The sequence below is a fragment of the Panthera tigris genome, chromosome D3, assembly GCF_018350195.1.
Source record: "Panthera tigris isolate Pti1 chromosome D3, P.tigris_Pti1_mat1.1, whole genome shotgun sequence".
Taxonomy (NCBI): Eukaryota; Metazoa; Chordata; class Mammalia; order Carnivora; family Felidae; genus Panthera; species Panthera tigris.
The window spans coordinates 84,947,252-84,966,460 of NC_056671.1; the positions used below are offsets into that span (position 1 = coordinate 84,947,252).

The 19,209-nt window shown below is 36.0% G+C and overlaps 1 protein-coding gene across 1 annotated transcript in view; it reads left to right on the plus strand.

Moving 5' to 3' along the window:
* CCDC102B (coiled-coil domain containing 102B) overlaps nt 1-19,209 on the plus strand; it is a 191,617-nt gene that overhangs the window by 108,643 nt on the left and 63,765 nt on the right. The window contains 2 exon segments of the mRNA XM_042962700.1: nt 483-697; nt 12,344-12,452. Coding sequence (XP_042818634.1) covers nt 483-697; nt 12,344-12,452 — 324 coding nt within the window.

The window sequence follows — 19,209 nt, forward strand, 5'->3', positions numbered from 1 at the left end:
CTATACAGTAATGGAGAGGAAAAGGAAAATGACACACTCATTGGTTGTGGTTTTCCAGAAACCTGAGTTATTCATTTTATCTCCTTAAATAGCATCAGTTTATATTGTTACCCCTTTCTATTTAATTCCATCTCTAAAAATATAAAACATATCTTGCTCTTCTATAGTTCTATCTAAACTTTTAAGCCTTTCTGCGATATATGGGATTTATGGTAGATGTAACCTAGGTTACATCGTAAATGAACAATTTGCAAAGACTGAAATATATTTTATCAGATGGTAGAACATAGAAGGGAAAAAGAAAGCTTGAGGAATGCTAGTTAAAGTTCAGTCGTATACCTCTTTAGAGACTGATAAAGAAATGAAAAGAGGAATTTGATGCTGAATCATAAGATTTGTTTCCTTCCAAAACTATGTTTTCTTTATGATTTTTCTACACTAGATGTAAAAATTTAACAATAACTGCTTTATTTTTTTTTCAGGAAGAAGATTTGAATATTGACCAGTTAAAATTAAATGAAGACATGAAACTCAACTGTCCTGATTCATTAAAAAATGTTGTTTCTGAAAACAGTACACTGAAATCTGCATTAAGACCACAAGCAATAAACCTGCCTTTGGAGAATAAAGTGCCTGAAATTTCAGCTTTGCAGGTACATCTGGATGAGTTCCAAAAGGTTTTATGGAAAGAAAGAGAGTAAGTGCTAATCGTTGTCCCCCATTAACCAAGTCTGATTTTCAAACTTATTAAAATTAAGCCTACCAAACTGTCCATTTGATAATGTATTTTATGCAAAATTAGTCATTAAGTACTAATATTTAAAATATGAGTTTGATATTTGTATATTTTTTGAACTTTTAAAAATATGAAATAGTTAATATGTAAATATTAAACAACACACTACTGCACAGGCATTGGGCCAAATAGGAAATCAAACAGCAAATCAAAATATACCTCAAAACATGAGAAAAAGAAAATACAATATTCCAGAACCTATGGGTTGCAAAAACAGATGTTAGAATGTAACTTATGCTATAAATGCTTGTATTAAGGAAAAAAGTTCAGGGACACCTGGGTGGCTCAGTAGGTTAAGCACCAAATGCTTGATTTTGTCTCAGGTCATGATCTCATGGTCCGTGAGTTCGCACCTGCATTGGTCTCTGTGCTGACCGTGTGAAGCCTGCTTGGGATTCTCTCTCTACCTCTCCCTCTTTCTGTACCCTTCCCCCACTCACACTGTGTCTCTCTCCCTCTCTCTCAAAATAAATAAATTAATTAATTTTTTAAAAATTTCAAATAAACAACTTAATATTATACCCCAAGGAACTAGTAAAAGAAGAAACTTAGCTGAAATTTAGTGAAAGAAGGAAATAACAAAGAAAAATCAGAAATAAATAAAATAGAGACCAGAATAAACAACAGAACACCGAAAGTAATGAACAATTTTTCTAAAAAAATAAATGAAATTGGCAATGCTTTAACATTAAGAAAAAAAAGAGAACACTCAAAAACCAAAATGAGAAATGGAAGAGAAAATATCACAACAGATAACCACAGAGATATAGAGTGTGCTAACAGATTACCATAAGCAAAATTAAAAAAAAAAAAAAAGATAATTCCTAAAAATGCACAAGATTGAATCATGAATCTTGAATCCAAGAAGTAGGAAATCATCTTAGACCAATAACAAGAATGAAAGTTGAACTGGGAATCAAAAATCTCCCAGCATAGAAAAGCCCAAGACCACATGGTTTCATTGGTAAATTCTGCCAAACGTTAAATAAATTTAACGACAACCTTTATCAAAATCTTACAAATAATGGAATAGAGGGAATACATTCAAAATCATTCCATGACACTAGGTCAACCCTGACACCAAAGCCTAATAAAAACAATACAAGAACAAAAAAGTCTAGTTTGTCTGATATAAGAATTACTACTGTTTCTTTTGACATTCATTTGCATGATAGATGTTTCTCCCTCCCCTCACTATCAATCTGCAGGTGTCTCTAGGTCAAAAAAAGAGTCTTTTATAGACAGCATATAGATGGATCTTGTGTTTTTATATATTCTGACACCTGTGTTTTTGAATAGAGCATTTAATCTGTTTACATTCAAAGTAATTATTAATAGATAGGTATTAATAGCCATTTAGACCCTTACAACAGAGAAAAGTGTTACAAGAGAATAGAGATGGAGAGTGAAATAAATGAGATCGGAAACAGGCTTGATGAAATGAACAGCAGGCTGGAAAAAATCAGAGGAACAAAGTAGTCACCTAGAAGACAAAATAGTAGAAAATGATGAAGCTGAAAAAGGAGAGGAAGACAAATTATGCAACATGAGAATAGACTTAGGGAACTCAGTGACTCCATCAAAAGTAATAACATTCATATTATAGGAGACGAGGAAGAAGAGAGAGAAAAGGGAGAAGAAAATTTACTTCAAAAAATAATAGCAGAAAACTTCCCTAATCTGGGTAAGGAAACAGGCATCCAGATCCAGGAGGCACAGAGAACTCCCATCAAAATCAACAAAAGCAGCCCAAAACCAAGACATTCTGTAATTAAATTTGCAAAATATAGTGATAAGGAGAAAATCTTACAGCAAACCAAAATAAGTCCTTAACTTACAAGGGAAAACCCATAAAGCTGGCTGGAGTTTTCTCAACAAGCTTGGCAGGCCAGAAGAGAGTGGCATGAGATTTTCAAAAGGGCTGAAATGGGAAGAATCTGCAGCCAAGTTCACTCTATCCAGCAAGTCTATCATTCAGAATAGAAGAGATAAAGAGTTTCCCAGACAAAAACTAAAGGATTTTGTGACCACTAACCCAGCCCTGCAAGAAATATTAAAGAGAACTCTTTGAGTGTAGAGGGGAGACCAAATATGACAAAGACAAGAAAGGATCAGAGAAAATTTCCAGAAACAATGACAAAGCAAGTCATTTTTTGGCTTGTTAGGTTTTAGTTTTTATCATTCTCATCATCTTGTTTTCATCATCTCTGGCAGACTCACCTTAATTATGTTTGAGTTATTAATGTACATGGCTAAAACAGCCAGTGTACTTTCTAACTTTTACAGCATTAGTAGACCTCAGTTAGTCAATAAAAATGAAAAATATACTGATATTTATAAGGGACAACTCAAAATTTGAGAGTTACTGATTGCAGAAAAAGGATGCTTTACTCATTGACCATTAGTGGTATAGAGCAAAGAGCACTAGACTTGAAATTAAATGACCTGGTTTTCGCCTTGGATCTGACCTATTCAGCGACATGATACTGGGTTAGCTGAGAGTGTGCTGTTGTCTCCTTTGTAAGTAGATGGATCGTCGTGCCTATGTCACAGTTACCTATTGTTTTATAACAAACCTTCCCACAAAATGGTTAGTGTTGAAACAACAATCACCATATATTCTGTTCATGAAGCTAGAGCATGGTTTTGTGTGGACAACTCATCTGTCACTACACGAGGCTGCAGCCGGGATGGTTCAAGGCTGGAGATGACTGAATTGTTGGGGGCCAGAATCATGTGAAGTCTCCTCTCTCACGCTCATATCTGGTGGCTGACTTTGGTTCTCCCCTGGGGTCTTACGTGGAACACCTGCAGGTGCCCTATCCATGTGGCCACTTTGATTCCTCACAGCATACTGGCTTGGTTGAAAGTGGACATTTTAAGAGCACAGAGAGGGGCGCCTGGGTGACTCAGTCGGTTAAGCATCTGACTTCGGCTCAGGTCATGATCTCATGGTCTGTGAGTTCGAGCCCCAGGTCTGGCTCTGTGCTGACTGCTCAGAGCCTGGACCCCACTTCAGATTCTGTTTCTCCTTCTCTCTCTGCCCCTCCCCCACTTGTGCTCTGTCTCTCAAAAATAAATAAATGTAAAAAAATGTTTTTAAAAAGAGCACAGAAATATATGGCATTTTAATGACCTTGTCCCAAAAGTCACTTAGCATCACTTCACTGATTTCAGTCTTCACTGATTTCTTTTTTTTCCTTTAATTTTTTTATTTATTTTTGAGAGAAAGAGAGACAGAGCATGAGCAGGAGAGGGCAGAGAGAGAGGGAGACAGAATCCGAAGCAGACTCCAGGCTCTGAGCTGGCAGCACGGAGCCCAACACGGGGCTCGAACCCATGAACTGTGAGATCATGACCTGAGCTGACGTCAGATGCTCAACTGACTGAGCCACCCAGGCGCCCCCTGCCTTCACTAATTTCTTGTGAGGATCAAGCACAAATAATGTCTGGGAAAGTGACTATTAGTGCGGGTTACTTGGTATGATGTTTTTGTTGTTGTTATTCCTTCATGATCACCTTAGGCAATTATTAGCATTGTGTGGAATATTTGATACACTTTAAAATGTGGTCCCAAAGTCTGAAAATAAGTATTTTTCCATCTCTTTAGTTATAAGACTCTTAATGGGCAGAAAAAATGGAAAAAAATAAATATGAATAGAATTCTATACATTATATAATGGTTTCAATTTTCCCAGTTTAAATGGATTGGAATAGTGACTATTCACACACAAATATTTCACAAATACTATAAGCCCTTTATCTGCCATTCTTTTTCTGTCAGCCAGAAGTTTCTCATTAGTCCCTCTGAAATTTATTTCCACCACTAATACCCTTTTCCAGATGCTTTGTCTACAACTTACCATATGAAGAGATTGTTATAAAGAATCATTATACAATCGACTGTAATAATATACCTGAGTATATAATAAAAACTTCTTATTCTACCGTCAAGTATAAATTCCTAATAGACGTAATCAACATTAGTAGAAAGGAGAAAAAACCGAATTAAATTTTAGGCACGGTCCCCTATTGACATTAATTTTATCTGGAGCTAAGTCTCAGTCAAGCTCTAATCTCTGTGTTTTATTTCCTGAAGGATTTAACTTGTTAGTGGTTATAGACTTCTCTCACACCCACTCACAATGTTACTTTACTGACATAATGTAGTACAGACCATACGAAACAGCTGTTTCCTACATGTAAACTCCCTGAGGGGCCGGTTTTAATGATACACACGAGTATTGCTACACCCCGACTCACACACACATACACATACATATATATCTGACTTCCTTGGAATAAGTTAACCACCTCTCTAGTACATAAACTCTTCGGTTCTCCACAACTTGAATATATAAGCCATAGACAGGCCAGAAAATAAGGGGGAAAGGGGACCTCTGATTCTACTTTGTCTCTTTAGTAAACAATCCCATGGGCATTATGTGTCCATGAATCAACATTAACATGAAGTCCGCATGAGGCGATCGCAAAGCCTTTTTTCTATCACAAGAGAATGTTTCCCAAGGATATAGTATATACTGTTGCTATAAATCTATCTAACTTTTTAAGTTCTGCCTCCCGGAATCTCAGCAAGTGGATGGCTGGCGTGGAGAACATGTGAATGTAATTTTGTCTATGTTCCCAGCTAGTGGGAAAATTCCCCTGACTAGAGCACAGGAATCCGCCAAGAGAACTCAGGGGATCATGTCCACCACTCTCACTATGGAGAACCTCCTTATCAAAAGCAAGAAACTTTCTTCTATTATTTGTACTCTGAGTACCGTTCGCTTTTATGAAAATAATGATCCAGTATCTGGAACCTTCTCGTGTATTGAGAATTTGTACATTTTTTGATCTCTTAAACTCTTCCGAGATAGAAAATTTGAGGTACAGACAGGAACCTAATCCTTTTACCGAGCTAGGTGTACCTAGACCTTTCGGGAGAGGAACTTCGGCAATCTTAAGTAAGGGAGACCATGAGCTCTAAAATAGTTTAATGTTTAGAACCAGTACCCAAATTAAACTGCAGAGGGCACCTGTATCCCTTAGCAAATGCTCTGCGTTATTTAAGCTGAGCTATAATCAATCCTCCTTCTCAATTTTATTTCTTAGTTTATTTTCTATATAAGAAAAGGAGTATGCTTCAATTATTTTGCTGTGCTTCATTAAATTGTGTGGTTTTTTTCTCAATAAAATGAGACTGAAAATCTTAGTGGGATTACATAGATTCCTGAATGAACACAATGAACAAATTGTCATGCAAGTCTGGTTAATGTTATTTAATGTAATGTTGTTAAAGATTAGACAGTCAGGCCTACTTATTTATTTACTATTACTAATGGCATATGCAGTAAACACATTTGCCTTTTTAAAACAGTAATTTGTGGTGTGTATTCCTTTATTTATACATACGTATTTATTTTTCTAGCTGTATTGAAGTATAACTGAGAAACAAAATTTGTGTGTATTTAAGTTGTACAGAGTGATGGGGTTTTACTGTTTTTTTTAAGTTCTTATTTTAATTCTAGTCAGTTACGATAGAGTGTTCTATCAGTGCAGCTATGCAGTATAGTGATTCAGCAATTCTACATGTCACCCTGTGCTCCTCCCAACAAGCACACGTCATGTACTACCGTACGCTGTGAAATGATTACCACAATGAAGCTAATTGACACATCCGTCACTTAACACTGTTACTAATTTTTGTGTGTGGTGAGACCTCTTATGAGGTCTTAGCACATTTCACATATGCAATATGATATTGTTAACTACAGTCTTCATGCTGTACATTCGATTCCCAGAACTTGCTCATTGCTTAACTGAAAGTTTGGATTGACATCGCCTAACTCTCCCCACTTCCCAGCTCCCGGCATTCACCATTGCACTCTCTGTTACTATGAGTTCAACTTTTTAAGATTCTGCATATAAATGAGATGATATAGTATTTGTCTTTCTGTGGTGGCTTATTTCATTTAGCCTAATGTCCTACATACGTACACACACACACACACACACACGCACGCACGTCTCACATGTTCCATGTCCATTTGTAGATGGACAATTGCCTCTATATCTTGGCTTTTGTGAATATTGCTGCAATGAACATGAAGGTACAGATGTCGCTTTGAGATACTTCTTTCCCTTCCTTGAGCTATCTACCTAGAAGTGGGATTGCTAGATTATAATGATAGTTCTATTTTTAATTTGTTGAGGAACTTGCATACCTTTGTCCATAGGGGCTACACCGATTTACACTGCACCCCAACAATATCATTTCAACTACACTCTTACCAATCCTGGTTATCGCTTGTCTTTTTTTTTTTTTTTTTTTTTTATTTTTGGGACAGAGAGAGACAGAGCATGAACGGGGGAGGGGCAGAGAGAGAGGGAGACACAGAATCCAAAGCGGGCTCCAGGCTCCGAGCCATCAGCCCAGAGCCCGACGCGGGGCTCGAACTCACGGACCGTGAGATCGTGACCTGGCTGAAGTCGGACGCTTAACCGACTGCGCCACCCAGGCGCCCCATCGCTTGTCTTTTTGATAATAGCCATTCTGAAGTGTCGAGGTGTTATCTCACTGACGTTATGGTTTGCTTTTCACTAATGATTACTGATTCAAGCACCTGTACGTAGGCTTGGCCATTTGTATGTCTTCTTTGGAAAACTGTCTACTCAGGTCCTTTGCCCATTTTTTAATTGTTTGGTTTGCTTTGGTTTGGTTTTTGTTGTTGTTTGGTTGGTTGGTTTTTGCTGTTGAGTTGTTTGAGTTCCTTGTGTATTTTGGATATTAACCCGTTGTCAAATATATGGTTTCCAAATATTTCCTCCATTCCATAGGTTGCCTTTTAATTTTGTTGATTGTTTCTTTTTCTGTGCAGAAGCTTTTTAGCTTGATATACTGCCACTTATTTTTGCTTTTGTTTTATATGCATTTGGTGTCAAATCCAAAAACTTGTTGCCACCCAATACCATTATCCAAGAGTTTTTTCCTTATGCTTTCTTCTAGGAGTTTAACATTTTCAGTCTTATATTTAATCCATTTCAAGTTAATTTGTCTCTACTTTTGCAACTGTTTTTTGTTAGTTTGTTTGTTTTTTACTCTATAGTACCTTTTGTGTTTGGGTATTTCCTTGCTGAAGGAAATTGAGTCTACTCTGCAGAGACTGCAACATTGCTAGTAAGTCTCAACTTGAGTCTCCCTTGTCATTAAGGCACAGACACTTGACATAGGAACAGCTTTTCAGATGTAGCCACCTAGACTTTTTAGCAGAAGCTAATGCTCCAAGAAGCAAGTGCCCTGAATCCATCCTGATGAGGGAGGAGGCTGCGGAAGTAACTATGTCTTGATCCCAGAGGCAGCAGTGGTCTCTGCTCTCTGGTGAAACTGTCCCCCATCTGGAGTTGATGGTATTGAGGTCATGCTGGTCGTCTGTGCCTAACTGGTGGCCTCAATGACACGCTGATGGGAAGATTGCTGTGGCTTCATCTTCATCAGACACTTAACGGATGGAGCCACTCAGGTGCCCCTACAGTATTTTTTAAATTCATTTCTTTCCTGAGGCACCTGGGTGGCTCAGTTGGTTGAGTGTCCAACTTCGGCTCAGGTCATGATCTCCCAGTTTGTGGGTTCGAGCCCCGCGTCGGGCTCTGTGCTGACAGCCTGGAGCCTGTTTTGGATTCTGTGTGTGTCTCTCTTGCTGCCCTTCCCCTGTTCGTGCTCTGTCTCTCAAAAATGAATAAACATTAAAAATTTTTTTTTTAATTCATTTCTTTTCTACTTAAATTATATATGGGTATTTGCTAAAAGGTGCTAAAAATGCCCCAGGATATAATTATAAACACTTGGGAGTAGAATCACAAAATGGAAAATATGTTGCTGATTAAAAGCATATTTTAAAACATTTTTAAATTATTTATAGTGGATACTAACTCTACATTTTAGATTAATAGAAAAACTGGTTTCTAGATGTTATTACAGGTTAATTATTTTTGCCTGGCCAAAACACTTCACATTAATAGACCTTTAGGAAAATACTTACCACATATTTTACAGTGAAATTTCACACAGTTCAAAAATAAATAATATTTATTCCCAAATATTAATGTTTCAGGAATTTTCATCCTTGAAAAATATTTTGGTTAATCTTGTTTTCTATATATATATGTTCAAGTTGTATGCCCAATTATTATGGGATTGTGATAGTTAACAAAATACGAAAATATTGCATAGAAATATCATATCTTTCCATAAAAATCTTGGTTCACACAGTATCTTTTAGTTCTGCAACTTTTATATATTTTAGCAGTTAGATTTTTAAAAGTTTATATCATCATATATAAGATACTACATTTTTGCTGAGCTTTTTTAGAAGAATTTGTGCATAAAATATGCAGTATCTTTTAGAGTAAATTAGGATTTTTCTTTGCCTTCCTGTAGTTTAAATGGCATGATGATAGTTTAAATTTCAATTATAAATTTAACTGTATAATTAATCAATTTTGAAAATCTCTCTAAAATATAGAATAAATTGATTAGGCCAGAAATTAAGAATTTAAAGGGTGCCCTCTGCTGCATAAATTTAAGCGTACAATGTCCATATGTCCTTCAGCTTTGCTTGCATTGAGTCACAAAATATTTTTTGATGAATGCATATTAAAAATATCCAAGTATCACATTATCATTAAATAAGTTTCTATGAATTGCCAGTCTGCTGCCTTCCCTGACTAAATGGTACCATTTTACATAATAAAAATGCATAATTTTATTTCAGTAAGCCATAAATATAAATTACTGTATTTAAGATGCATACTTAAAGAGATAAATAATACTACATTTTAAATGTTACTAATTTGTCTTAAATAAGGTAATAGGAATCTTCATTTTAATATACTTGGGAAAATTATATTATTTTTATTTCATGAACTGGCTTTGACTACTTGTTATAAGTCTAGATGTAATCTAGATATAATCATATCTTTAAAATGCATCTATGTTTCACTGTAACTAAGATGAAATGTTTAATTAATATGTAGTTTGAAATGCTCTTTTTGAACCTCTTATAAAAACCTTAAAGGGATATTTACCCCCAATATTTTTGGTGGCATTTTTGAAGATCGACATTTATTCAGTAGTAATAATGAATCATTTTTGTGTTAATGTGAGCTTTTTCTGCTCATGTTAGCATTTGATTTATTAACGTGTAATGTTAAAAACTGACAGTGATCTGAACATGTATGATTTTGAATTCATACAATTTAAAATGTAGACTTTTCTCCGATTTTCAAGTAAATTTTTATATTATTCTACTGAAAATTTTTGAGAATATAATATTTTGATAAATAACTTGGGTGTCCTTAGCTGGCTGGGTCTGCTTTTCTATCAGGATCTTGGGCTGAGGTCGTTAATCTGGATGTGTAGACATTCATAGGCAGGTGTTCATAGGACCTAGACTTTTATATTGAGTCCTTTTGTTGGTTAATTTTATATATTTGCTGTTAATAAGAGATTTAAAATTATAGTCTTATTAACGGTGAGGATGTTTTTGCAACCTGAGTCTTCTGAGGTTAAATTCTAACTAATTCTGAGACGTTCTCTTCAATTCCATGGCTTGTTTCATGCAAATATAGTTATATAACTTTTTAATGAGCTGCTTATCCATTCATTGGATTAATCTATTTATGACCTAATCCTATTTTGAATTATTTTCATAGTGTTGCTTCCTGGAAGATTCATATTTCTCATAATTATGTAAATGGCATTCAATTTTGATTCTGGGTGCATCTTTTAGATCTGTGAATATCTTCTAAGATCCTTCTAGTGACATTATCATGGGACTAGACCCGAGTGTGTGCATTGGTTAATTAAAATTACAATAAGGTTGTAACTAACAGCCACAAAATCTCAGTGGTGTACAACATTCAGACTTTATTTAGCTGGAGTCTGTGAGCCAACTAACGGCTGACTGATATTGACTGGACTCTGCAGGGGAGCAGGGGAGACTGGTTATGATCCATATCTCTCCTACCCCCACTGGGAGCAGTAAGTCTGCATTGGTATGTACTTATTGCTGTAGCCAAAATATAAGAGGGTAAAACCTCTTATTGTAGAAATTGTATAAACACGTTTGAAGGCTCGGCCACATGGTGCCCACTAGCATTCCACTGGTGATATCATTCACATTTTCCATTTTCCAAAACACTGCAAGTGATGATTTCATCATGTGTTTTCACTACTAAATAACACATATCACTATTTTTCCAGCTGCTTATGTTTTATCACCATTTTTCCAGCCTCTGCCCACAATCTAGTCCTGAAGTTAAGTCTACATATTTTTCATTTTTGTTACTGTAGCATCTCCCCCCTTAAGTGTCATTTTCTATGTCAGTTATCTTTTGCTGCAGAAAAAACAAACAAAACAAAACAAAACACACACACACACACACACACACACACACACACTCTTCAGTGTCGTAAAACAACTATTCTTTTTGCCCATATGGGTACAAAAAAGGTGAGGTCAGCTGACCTCCACTTGACCAGCAGGGCTTGGCTCAGTGGTAAGGCTGGGCTCAGATCTGCTTTATGTTTTTATTTGGGGACAGCAATTCCCGAGGGAAAACTCTTTTCACAGTGATGGCTGAAGCATAAGAGAAGAAGCCCAACCACACAAATTCTTTTCAAACATCTGCGTCTGTCATATCTGCTAATATCCCATTGTCAAAGACTAGAAGCAAGGGTTGAGGAAAGCAATTCTGTCCATGGGAGTAGAGAAAAGAGATTGAACATTATTAAGCACTAATCTAATGCACCACACAAATGAGGATTGTCCATCTGCAAAGGTCAATATATGCTAATTACGACCAGTAGTAAACAATTATTTTCAGTGACTCACTCTGATAGACATATGGGCATACAAAAAATCGATAATTGAGATATTAAAGGACCAGATTTCAATTCTAACTGAGTCACTTGTTCTACAAACGGAGAAATTAATGTCAATTATTTTAAATAAAGATCCCAGTGAAATTGCTTCATTAAACAAAATTGCAAATATTTAAAAAGTATTTTTATAGCCCCAGTAAATAATTGATTTCTTAAATTATTATGTAGACTCCTTGTCATTCTCTGTCATATCAAAGGATTCTTCATTCATGTATAGTCACAATATGAAGCTGGATAGAAGCCATGTTAAAATTAGAAATATATATATATATCCTCCTATACAAGGAGAAATAATATGAATGAGATAATGAGACAAATGCATGAATAATATAGGAGAAAGCAGGCAGAAAGTTAAATATTTTGATACAGGCAAAGCCAAATTAAATATGTTTAACCTACTCTAATGCTAACTGACAGAATAAAAAATTAAACCAAGTTTTATTCAATATTTGTAATTGTTAATAAGCTGGAAAAGTTTTCCTGTGATTACAATGGTCGTATACAAATATAAAAATAATGAAAACAGGAAATAAAAACATTGAATGTGTTCCTAAACTTGTTTTTAAATTGTAAGTCTATTTTGCTTTTAATTCTTTATTTAGAAAGCGCTCATCTTTGGAAAAAGAAATAGAACGACTGGAGTCAGCTTTGTCTGTATGGAAATGGAAATATGAAGAACTGAAAGAATCAGAGCCAAAAAATCTGAAAGAGGTATGGAGACGTACAGTGTTGAGAAAGAAAGGAAACTGCCCGTTTTCTCTGTTTAGATGTGTAAGCCAGTGGGCAGAAACCTCCACAAAGAGGAAAGGTTTAAAAATTGAATTTCCTCCATAAGAGGGGTATTTGAACTTACCTGCTCATGTGAACTCGGTCAAACTCAGCCCGTAAGAAATCTTGTTCTAAACAGATGAACATATGGGAAAGAAGATAGAGACAGGGGGAAGCCAAGCATAAGAGAGTCTTAACTGTGGAGGAAACTGAGGGCCGATGGAGGGAGGTGGGTGGGGGATGGGCTAGATGGGGGATGGGCCTGAAGGAGGGCACTGGTGATGAGCATGGGGTAATATGTGTAAGTAATGAATCGCTAAATATGAGTCCTGAAACCAAGATTACCCTATATGTTAACTAGCTAGAATGTAAACAAAACTTTGAACAACAAGAAAAAGGAAATCTTGTTCTAAATAACACGTATTTTCAGTGATCAGCCTGACAGCATTAATTATCCATTCCAGGAACTTGTGAGGGGACTCTGCTAAAGAAGCCATTATATCATAGCACTTACAATAAACAAAATTATCTTGTTCTTTTATGAAGCAGTTTGAAGATATCCATTCATCTCAAGTGCATTTAGGTTCTTTTCATATTGACTTTATAGTAATTCAGAATCAGCCTACTTGCCTTTATACTTTGCCTTTGCTTTTTCATCAATAAAATGCTGTCATAAACCTTCCCCATTTCAATGATTTATTAATATTTATGGTTTAAACAATATTAATTGTACATCCTCTGTGTACTAAAGCATCGTTCCAGGTAAGTAAGTGGGACAGAATAATGAGCAAAGAAAAGAAAAATACTGACAAAATAATGGCAAGCCAAATTCTTCAAGTGAGTAAACATTTAGTTGTGTGTGTGTGTGTATTTATATGTATATTAATAATATGTATTAAACATCATATATTATGTATACACACACACACACACAAACCATATACATGCTGAAGAGCTGTCTGAAGAAGCTATCTAAATCAATTATGTAATTGTGCCTTAATCAAAAGTGCTGTTCTATCAGTTGTTAAAAAAAAAAAAAAAGTGGTAAGCAGTGTTTCTCTTTGTTTATGAAATCCCACATGAATGTTGCTTCAGATTTTCTTCCGGCAAGTGGTAAAGTTTAGACTCATGGACTTAAGTTTGCTAAAATTGCTTGAGGAGCCTTAGCTGGCCGCATACGCCTGATTTCTGAATCCTACGCGGGCATTCTGACTTCCACGGGGCAGTGTCATCACAAGGTTCAGATATGGTCAGCTCTGTTCACACAGTGGACCACTGAGACTTCAAAGGAGGGAGAGCTTTTCCTCATACTATTAAGCAAATATTTCCTGCTTAGAAACCACTTATTAATCAAAGGTAATTTCAGTGAGAGCCGCAGTGCAGGGTGAGTGAAACAAAGCTAACAAGCTACATAAAGTTTCCCCCTCCTTTGTTGATTCATGTGAGGTGGTCAGAGTGACTTCGTTTCTAGTTCAGACTTTAGGTACATACACAGTGTATGCGTGTGTACACACACATGCCTTTATATATGGATTCATATATTTATATTCACAGGTACCTAACTGAACGTGGTGTCTCTAGGTATGATTCTTGACAGTAATTGAATGTTATGCAGGAAAAATAGTTCACAACGCAATAATCATGTTATGTGTACAGTATACATGTATTTTCCCTTTCTAATAATGGGCTCTAAATTTGATTGAGAAAGCTAATACTGAAGATAGAATTCGTTTTAAATTTAATTTTACGAGGAACATGCATTTACCATCTCTTGCCACTAGTGGACGGTGCAGACTTGATAACGTTAGTTTCCTAATGCTTTTTATTCGAGTAATTTAACATGTCTGTGCAACTGTTTTTGAGAAGAAGTCATGGTTTTCAGTTGGTTTACAAAGTGATATGTATATTTTAAAACGCTTAATGTTTTATCGTCAAAGATGGTATTTTTGACATTAAGCGGGAACATGTCTGCTTTAAATTAGCAAAGCTTTATAAATGAGAAAAAATAAAACCAATGCAGCATGGGTGTAAAATGGCTCTACGTTTTCACACCTATACAGAAAAATATATTAGTCCATATGTGATCCTTTTACTAGATAAAATTATAGGGCTTTTGGAACAGGGGAAACCTCAAGATTGTTGTGAGAAACTTGTTCAACTATTTAAACTTTGAGTGCGTGTTTCGGTTCAATCAACTACAGGTTTGAACACTGAAGGAAAGTAACAATGAATAAAAAAAGAGTTTTACTTTAGATGATGGAGAGCTAATTTAAACGGAAATAAAGAAAAACACATTGTTTGAATTATTTATATGAGATTATTTTTTGAAATGTCTCTTTCCACTCCCTAAAAAGAATTGGTGATATTCTAAAAGGCTTTTTGAAAAGATATGGGATGCACATACGTTTAAGTTACTTTAGAGATATTGTGGAATATTTAAAAATGTTTAAAAACTGAATAAATAAAAACACTTTGTCACACGTAATTTTTAGGTATCCTTTTGTTTAGCTGTTTTGTAATAGATTATAACAGGAGAAGAATTTGACCGCACATTTGGAAATGGCCTTGTAGAGTAATTATAAGTGTAAAATATTCAAAGTTTTTATACAGTTGATTGACAATCAGGGATCACGCCATGATGCATCCTTTGGAACCTCATAGGAATTCTCTTTTCTTACTCCACCTCTCAAAAATTATGATAAATGATATTCACTTTCACTGTAGCTCCTCATCTATAGAAAGTTCTGAATACGAGTGTAATTCTGTTTTACATGCCTGAAACTGTTACAAGCAAATACATATGTGGCCAGTAACTGCTTATGGAAAGATTAGCAATTTTTAGAGTCAGAAACAGATGTGCTTAATAGACCAAGGTTCTTAAAAATGTATTTTAAAATCTGGCATCTTTAGAGGAAAATCATTCTTAAATCACTGATATTTAGAGCAGAGTCAATATAAGAATTTAATTGTAAAATCTAGTATTTCAAATGCAACCAAAACAATGAGGAGTAGAGATGGTTATATTCCAAATGCTGTTCCTGTGCTGAATTTAATACTTATTCAGCTTTCCCTTTGCAGGTCTGTAAGTATTGATTTGAAATGACATTATGAATTGCAAGTTTTCTGGGATGATCATCTTCATGAAATCTCATGATCTAGAGAATCAAATATTCATGGAAGTGATATTGATTATAAATAATTATGGTATCTTTGCTTTAACAATAAATGACTCTGATCCTTTCCAGAATGGAAGATATCTTTTACCATATGTGGAAAATACTGATAACATTTTAAAATTGGTCTCAAACTGAAAAAATGAAATGCAATCTGGCTTTGAAAATTTTGTGCTTTTGCCAGCATCTTTTTAAGGCTTTTATTGAGGAGTTTTTTGTCTTTTTGTGGTAATAATGATGTTTCTAGTAGTTTATAATTTACAATGTTATTTCATAACTATTTATATTAAATATTTATAAAGACAAGCTTCATGGGGAGTCTTTATGGCACTAAGAGCTGACAGTAATGCCTTATCTCAAATACCTCAAAACACGTTTCTGATTTGGGGGAAATTGAAGGTTAGAATTAGGATTATATGTAGCTAAAATTCTACACTAATACCTTCAATTTCTTTCCGAAATGTGATTTTTAAAACATTATTTTTTCTCTTTACTTATTATTTTTTAATTGAGTTTGGTTGGAGATACCTTCACTTTTTGAAAGATTACATCAATGGACACTTAGGTTGCTTCCATATCTTGACTATTGTAGATAATGTTGCTGTAGACGTAAGAGTGTATTTTTGTGAATTAGTATTCTCAATTTTGGAGGTAAATGCCCAGTAGTGTAATTATTGTATCATATGGTATTTTCATTTTTAATTTTGGTGGAGACCTCCGTATTTTTCACAGTGGCTGTACAAAATGACATTCCCACCAACGGTGCACCAGGTTCCCTTTTCTCCGCATCCTCGCCAACACTTGTTACTTCTTGTGTTGTTAATTTTAGCCATTCTGACAGGTGTGAAATGATATCTCATTGTGGTTTTGATTTGCATTTCCCTGATGATGAGTGATATTGTGTCTGTTGACCATCTGGATGTCTTCTTTGGAGGAATGTCTGTTCATGTCTTCTGCCCATTTTTAATTGGATTATTTATTTTTTTGGTGTTGAGTTGTATAAGTTCTTTATACATTTTGGATATTAATCCTTTATTGGATATGTCATGTGCAAATATCTTCTCTCATTCAGGAGGTTATCTGTTAGTTTTGTTGGTTGTTCCTTGCTGTGCAGAAGCTTTTTATTTTGACGTAGTCCCAAAGGTTTATTTATACTTTTGTTTCCTTTGCCAATATGGGAGCTATTCTGTATACATAAGGAAAGGGTCCTTGAAGATATTTATTTGAAATAGGTGTATGGTGGAGTGTTAGTACAGTTGGGAGTTCAAAACTGCCTCATTTTGCTATTTTTGTGGCTTAAAGAAATAGCCCATAGAAATGGCCAAAATTATTAATGTATCTTACCAGTTCTAACCGTACACGGTAACTCCTGCCATTCCTTTCTGTCTCTGCTATTTCCCCAGTCATAACCACCAGATCTACCACTTTGCCCCCTCCTGCCAGGTCTTTTACCCATCACCGTTGACCTTTTTAGTTTTCCATCCAGTTGCCAGAGTGATATTTCTGAAAACAGAAATTGAATCATATTATACCCTTGCTTCAAACACTTAAGTGACTTCCCTTTTACTTCGAGTAGAGCTGCTTGCCAAGTAATTGGACGTCTAAGGAAATCTAAACCCACCCGGTTAAACCACCAGACGTTTAAACTTCAAAGGATGCCCGATAAGGATACCACTCTTTTCTACCCTAACTGCTCTAACAAGCAGTGCCCCAGATTTCCGTAGATAGGACCCAGTAGATGGTAATTTTTGACTCACATACATTTTCTACAGGTGTTTGAAAGTCAGCCTTCTCCTTCTATACAGTGACTTTCTGTCCCCTGGGCTCTCAGAAGTCATGCAGCTGAACACTCTGCATCTGACCAAGATTAAAAGAAAGAGAGAATGAGGATCATATGGGGATGTTTTGTGCTCCAGGCTTGGGAGTGGTGTACCTTATTTCCACTGAGAACCCGCAGGCAAGTACTCATTTGCCCAGTGACACCTTATTGTAAGTAATGTTGGGAAGTGTATTCAAGCTATATACTTCAAAAGAAAAAGAAAATGAATTTTAAAACCATCTAACTAGTTTCTGCTGCAAGAATCAATATGATACCTAATTAGTAAGATTTACTTATGAATATGTTATCTTGTGAGTAAATCTATCAATTAATGTATTACTTTTATTGTTCTTGGTAAAACTTCTATTTAAAGGAAAGTGAGCTTCCTGATCTTAAAATCCGTATTAAAGAGCTTGATTTACATCTCCACAGATGGGCTGGACAGGTGAAAGCTGTTTTTCCTGTGAGACCCTTTCACTCTTCATCCTTTGTGCTTGAGAAAGATTGTGCAAGGTATACTTCTTGCAGATATCTCTTACCCAAAGAACGGGAGAGGAAGGAACAGGGCGACAGATGCCCAATTTCCCCTTTAAATTTACCAGTGAGATAAGTCCTCCTCTTCCTGACAAGGAAAGAGTAACAGATGGAGGCACCCTTGGAGCTGTGGTCAAGTAGCTGGCCATCCACAGGGATGCATGCTTTGAGCAGAGAAAAGGCTCCCCTCTCTTGACTACTTACTCACCTACATGATTTCACTTCCCCTTCTACGTTTTTATAATCAACTGGTGGATACCTGTTCCCGTACTGGCTGGGGTGATTGGTCCTGACTACTAGGGGGTAATTGGACTAGTGCTCTACCATGGAGATGAGGAGGAGTGTATCAGGAATGCAGGAGGTCCCCTAGGGAGCCTTAGGATTACCATGCCCTTCGATTATGGTTGATGGAAAACTACAGTTGGAAAACTGCCAACGCAGGCAGGATTAGTAACGGTCCTGAGCGTTCAGGAATGGAGGTTCGGGTCATCCCACCAGGTAAAGAACCACGACCATCTGTGTGCTTGCCGTACACAAGGGGAATGCAGAATGGATGATTGAAGAAGGTAGCTACAACCAGAAATGAGCACTGTCAGTTACAGAAATGAGCACTGTAGTGTCATGAGTATTTGTTCCTTAATTTGCTGTGAATATGCCTCTCTCCCTGTCCAGCTGTCTGCCAGCAGACAGCCCTATCTCTGTATATTTATGGTTTCTTTCTGATTGCCTGCCATTAACATAGAATGTGTTGATTCTATATCAGTATGTAAGCATGATTAAGTTTACTTCAGAGTATTTAAGTTATGGGGTATCAGGAGAAGAGTAAACATCATTCAGGACTTTGCTTCCTCTTCTGGAGTAATGATTAGTGGATTTTCGAAAACTTGCATCATGTTCGATGGAATTATGTCCTTGTTTTTGTCTTTATTTAAAGATTAAATGTGGTTTTAAGTGATGCGTATGGATGCCGAGTTGACAAGAGGTGGACTTGTGATGGTTAGTTTTATGTGTCAGCTTGACTGGGCTGAAGGGTGCTCAGATCTCTGACAAACATTTCTGGTATATCTTTGAAATGTGAATAGGTAAACTGAGTAAAGAAGCTCCCCAGTGCAGGCAGACATCACCTAATCCACTGAGGGTCCGAATAGAACATAAAGGCAGAGGAAGGGTGAAT